At 39.5% G+C, this 5,641-nt stretch overlaps 1 protein-coding gene across 1 annotated transcript; it reads right to left on the bottom strand.

Annotated features, from left to right (window-relative positions):
• Positions 1-531: 531 nt before the first annotated feature.
• GMNN (geminin DNA replication inhibitor) lies at positions 532-5,635 on the bottom strand. The gene is made up of 6 exons (XM_033082967.1): positions 5,450-5,635; positions 3,711-3,809; positions 3,247-3,370; positions 2,767-2,849; positions 2,581-2,691; positions 532-1,036 (listed from the first exon to the last, which is right to left on the bottom strand). The coding sequence occupies exons 1-6, from the start codon at positions 5,504-5,506 to the stop codon at positions 833-835; spliced, it is 678 nt and encodes a 225-aa protein (XP_032938858.1). The 5' UTR covers positions 5,507-5,635; the 3' UTR covers positions 532-832.
• Positions 5,636-5,641: the final 6 nt, after the last annotated feature.

Below are 5,641 nucleotides of genomic sequence, written 5' to 3' on the forward strand. Positions count from 1 at the left end.
TTCAGAACCTAAGTACCTTGGTAAAAGGGTATCTCATCTCTTGGTAAATACCAGAGCAGAACACCGAGTTTCCTTTCAGAATAGCTCTGAAGTATAGGCTGCTTTGTCTCCACCCAGCTGCTACTGCGACCAAGAACACACCACCTTCTCTTCATAAGCCAATGAAAGTACTACTAAATGATTTCCTACTTAAGCTCTCATTACACAGCTTGCAAAATGTTTTCTTAGAAGGCAGAAGAAATTAATTTCAAAAAACCTGAAAATCATTTAGATTTTGCCTCTTATTACCCAATCTCGACTTTCTGAAACCCCACCAACAGCACACCAATTTTTTGCTTTTCTCTCCCCCTTCTAGCCACAAAAAAAACACCAAACAAAAACCTCCCACAACTTTGTTCTCCAGAATGTTGCAAATCTAAAGAGTTAAAAACTGCCCAGGCATCCCCCCCAAAAACTTGAACGCTTCCATCTACAGTAGTCATAATTGATTTAAACCTAGGATTAGCCATTTCCCTGTGAATCAAGAGGCTCTTTTGGTAATGCAAAGATTTATTTAGCAATTTTTATGTATCATGTCAGACAACTGATAAGAAAAATATTTACACAACAGTTGAAATACACAGTATTTGTGTTTCATACAAGTGACTACATACAGCCTGTAGTAAATTTTCCATGCAATATTCAGATACTCCTCCCACTGTTACATAATTCCAGTTAAAAATGCCAACATCTGTAATGTTCCCACAAGAGTTTCTATACCTGAGGTTTAATATATCCTTTGAAGAGGAAGTCTGCAATTAAAAGCCACATACATAAGCCTATTTAGAGGTTGTCATTCCAGTTGCAAATGGCTTGCTTCCTCTGAAGGAACATCTGACCTACTCTCCCTTAAGCCAGACAATACTTGTGGTGGCTCTTCTTCAGAAGGGTTGTCTGCCTCATTTCCACAGTTATGCTCTTCATTTTCCTGTCTGGATTCCTCTAGAGCCAGACTCTCCAGTGTCTCAAGACTGTCAGGTGCTTGTCCAGTTAGCCTCTACAAAGAAACAGAAGACAGTCAATTTAATATTTTTTCTATTTAACTATGAAATAATGAAATAGGACTCTGCAAATTAAATTAAGCAAACAAATTACCTTCATTTAGGGGTTGTTGATATAATCAAAACATTTCTCAGCCACAAAAATCTTAAGACATAAGTTCAACTCAAATTACTACCTCTTAACTTGAAGACCACATTTGCTTTGTTGACTGTTAAGTTTTTTTTAGGTTCTTCAGTAGGACAGGTTTTATCTCAGGCAACCTAAAACATGGGAAACTGGTTCCCAAGTTACTTACTATAGTACCATACAGGCTTAATTTTAGAAAAAATACTGTACAGCCAAATCACTCAATTTTTGGAGATAATGAATCTACATTAAGTCAAAGACACACTTGATCAACCTAGAAGTTCCTCACCTAACATGACCTAAGGAAGATAAACAGGACTGTAAAGAGGCTGGTTTTGAAGCTTCTGGTTGTTTGATGTATCTCAAGGCTCATTTAAGCCTCAGAAGGGAGCAGCTTACAACTAGTAAGTCATCATAACTGTTGAGAAACTGTAGAGAAGTTTCCAACTACATTAGCTCAAGTCCTCTAGTAATGTAATTTCTGCCCATGGGTTTATCACTAACAAGCAGTACTCCCTGAATAACAAAAAAATTCAGGTGTAGCACAACAGTCTTTCAAGGCTGATCTAAACTGCACTAACTGAAAATTAACTTGAAGTTTAATTCTTGATAAAAAAGTTACTTGCAATAACACTTCATTTTGTTTCCACCTCCCAATCTAGTCATCACAGAATCAAAGTATTTAAAAGGCACCTAGCTTCATATCCCACCCTCAATGAGGGCTTAATCCCTGCAAAAACAACCTGTAAGCCAGAACCAAGGTTCCACAGCTATCTCTATTTATTACAGCTTCAGAGGCTCTTACAAACAATCCACTCCTGCTAAACAAGCCATGGAATTCGTGACACAACCACTTGCCCCAAGGAATTCTCAGAGGGAGCTGTTAGGAAATGTACAGGTTTATGAACCCTAGGGACTTTGTGTACAGCCCTTTTTGGGTTGTGAAACTGGCCCTGCCTTGACAAGAAAACCTTGACCTTAAAGAGCATAGTGCTCCCTCTCGCCACTCTTTGTAGCCGTTTCAAGTCTAGTTTCTCAAAGGACACAGCCAGTACCAACCTATTAAGCACATAAATTTAAGTCATCCCAAAAGTGACAAACCAATTCCTCCTTCCCTAATCACAATCTCCAACAAGCAAATCCTGTTCTGCTAAGAGAGTAGGTTGAATCCTGCCTTCAGAAAACATCTTAGTACTGTCATTACTCCTATAGGTTCTATGATAGGAAAAATTCAGCTCCTAGAAGGAGCTTTATGGCTCTAGAATTAGAGCAATCCTGCAGGAAATAGGTCAGAGCAATTTAGAATGACTAGTTGTATGAACACATATAACAGAAGTCATGATTCATTATAAATACCTTGGCTGGTTCTCACTTTTTTGTTCTACAACATTAATTGAAAATTGTTTTAAGTACCTCAATCACGCTGGTCATATAATGCACGTGCTCAGCAAGGGACATGAGCTCTTCATTTTCTTCTTTTAGGCGGGCAATTTCACCATCCTTCTGCTCAATTTCTTTGTGCAACTGAGTTCAAATAACAAAATGTCAGAAGAAGACAATACCAGTGATGAAGCAGTTGTTTATCTTTTGAGTAGCTACCTTTTCATTCTCTTGAAGTACTTCATACAAAGCTTTCCTCCTTTCTTCAGCCACTTCTTTCCAATACTGAGATGAAGGACTTCCTGAAGTTAGAGGCTACAGTAAGTCTGTGGCAAGACGGACTTTTTAAGAGCACCTTAAGATATTTAACTTGTATAGAAGTTTTCAGAACAGGCTTTCATTTCAATTTAATTATTAGTCACTGGAAAACTTATGGCCTAGCCAAAATAAACTACAAGACTACTTAACACTGCTGTGTACAATGTTTCTCAGCTTCTGGTTATCATGAACTTATTATTAAATACTAGACATCTATCCTTTATCTAATATAGAGGATAAGTATCATCAGTCCCTGCTAGACATAACAAAAACCCCACAAAGCCTTTATCTAAAAGACAAAGAGAATGATGTTTCAAGTAGTACTCCAACAGCAGCATAGGATTTAAAGTGCAAGAAAACACTTCAGGAATTACCACATACCGTTCATGAGATCTTCAGCTTGAACGACATCATTCTCTTGCTCCTTGTCCACAGACACCTCAGCTTTACAAGCCTTTGAGGCAAACTTGTTATTCCAGAGTTTCCTTCTGGCTGAAGATTTCTTCTGCATAAAACATGGGCAGGTTTAAGTTTAAAGCAACATCTCAGCCTTCACAAAAATACAAACTTCTAAGCCTGCACACTCATGACTACAAGTAAGTATCTAAGTCCTGCTTTCTTCATATTATAGTTCTAGTTTAGAAATCTTCCTTAATATCCAAAGAACTCAGAAATTAATAGGTTTTAATATTGTTTATTACTATTAGAACAATAGTAAGCTAAAGATGTGTCACTAGTTAGCACATTGTGTTTTTCAAATTCATTTATTTTTGGTTAAAAGCTCAAAAGCATTTCACTATGACTAGAAATAATTCCTTATCTACAGATTATCTTTTCACTCATACCTCATTACGTCTGCCAACCAGGCTACCTGCTGCTGAAGGCTGAATCATTTTAAGAGTCTGTCTTGGGGCAGCACTGCATGTGGTATCTGTGAAGTATTTCTGAAAAGACAAATATGGTTCAGGCAGTAGTCACTCTTGGTTCATAAACCGAAAATTAGGAATCCCTCATGCTTCCATTAAGGTCACACAATTCATCTTTTCAAGACAAAAAAAAAAGATATATTAAGGCTTTTGTAAGGAAGGGGATCTAATTATTTGTAGCAGTGTGAGACCTTAATCACAAGAAGCTATGATCAATCCCTGCCTCTTAGGGAAACATTTACCTTTCATAAGGGAACTTAGCCAGAAACACTGATTAGATTTCAAGGTCAGTGACTTTAGCTGGAACTCTCAAACTTGAGTTTGAGAGCAGCAGTCTCAGACCCTTGGGGACAGGGACAGAAGTGATTGTAGTTGCAAGGTGAGGTGGCAAAGTCACATCACTTCATGCAGTAGCTGTTTTTGTAACCTGTGAACACCCCATCAAGCAGTGTTCATTTAAATAGATGTCTTACTTTGATTATCCATTAAAATGGATCAAAAGCTTCCTTGCTTCGATCCAGACAGGCTATTGTTTTGTCTAACCAGTATGTTTGCCACCCTTCCTATCATGCATAAATACCTCTCCTGCATCAAAGTTTTCTGATTGGGCTGGTTACACTGCCACCATGGGATAGCAAACAATGGCAGACAACCAAGCAAGAACAGCCAGGATACAATGCCACACCAGCGTGAGAAAGTTACCGATTCACACCGTGCTTCACAGGACAAGAGCTCGCCTTTCCCACGGTAGTTTCTGCCACCAATTATCCTACTGTTCCACTAAAGGACAAACATTAACTGCTGTGGGAACAAGAATCACACCGTGTGACAGACACTGCTTGCTGCTACTTAGGATTAGAGTTAAGTATACTCTGCCAAGAAATTACTGGCCAATACTCAAGTCAACCCATGAAAGTGCAAAAAGCCACTCCAAGCAATTGATACCCTAGACACACTATGGGACAAGAGTGTCAAACTAGGCCTATCAACTGGCAATCTTCATTAATACCTGAAGTTTTAATTCCAGTCACTATGCCTCATCATACAAGAGCTACTAGCCTCTGTTACACAGTTTTGTACCATTCCGATTAGGGCCTACATTAAGGGCTTACCTTAAAAAGTTATAAGGTTTGTACCTAATCACTTAACTCTGCAAAACCTAAATTGTTTAAGCATTTCCACCAATTCCAAGGCAACTATGAGGGTGACTTTAGAAAGCGAACTGTCTGCTTGAATACTTCAATTCAAGCATGGTCAACACGAAACAGATACAACTCTTCAAAAGGTTCCCACCCATAAAGCACAGCCTACGAAAGCTACTCTACAGCTCCGAAGCATAAGCCAGACAGATTCAGTAAGCTAAGCCACATAGCCAGGACAAACAAACCAAATCAACCCTGAAAATTAAACAGAGACAGTAAGTGCAGTGTCAAAGTGAAAAGGACCTGCTGAGCAATAGGAAAAAAAGCAGTCACAAGAACATATGCCCAAGCAGGACAGCATGTTCCCAAGCCACGCTGTCTGCCAGGAGGTTACTCAAGCCAAATGGACATAAGCCAGGTGGAAGCACATTGCAACAAATCCCTTTATATTCCTTCAGTGCACAGAGGAGCCTGTGGCAGACAGAGGCACCAGCTTCGAGGTTTTAAAGCCTATACCTGCAAAGATCCTGAGGACTTTTCTGCAGCCAGCTTCTGTTTCATTTTGGAATTCATCCGTCCACTCCTGAAGTTCGGGAAACACTAGTTAAAGACCATTACAGTTTCGGGTTATTTTATGGCAGCCCTGAGTACTCAGCCGGGCACGGCGTGGCCAGCGCGCTCCTGCAGAGCCCCTCCCGAGGCTGCCCC

The sequence above is a fragment of the Catharus ustulatus genome, chromosome 1, assembly GCF_009819885.2.
Source record: "Catharus ustulatus isolate bCatUst1 chromosome 1, bCatUst1.pri.v2, whole genome shotgun sequence".
Lineage (NCBI taxonomy): Eukaryota > Metazoa > Chordata > Aves > Passeriformes > Turdidae > Catharus > Catharus ustulatus.

Bases quoted from the DNA above. Each gene is read 5' to 3' on its own strand.
- GMNN (XM_033082967.1), bottom strand. From the start codon at position 5,506: ATGAATTCCAAAATGAAACAGAAGCTGGCTGCAGAAAAGTCCTCAGGA. The intron at 2,850-3,246 runs GTATGTGGTAAT...CTCTAACTTCAG, and splicing joins AGCTGAAGATCTCATGAACG to GAAGTCCTTCATCTCAGTAT. The intron at 2,692-2,766 runs GTAGCTACTCAA...ATTTGAACTCAG, and splicing joins TACTTCAAGAGAATGAAAAG to TTGCACAAAGAAATTGAGCA.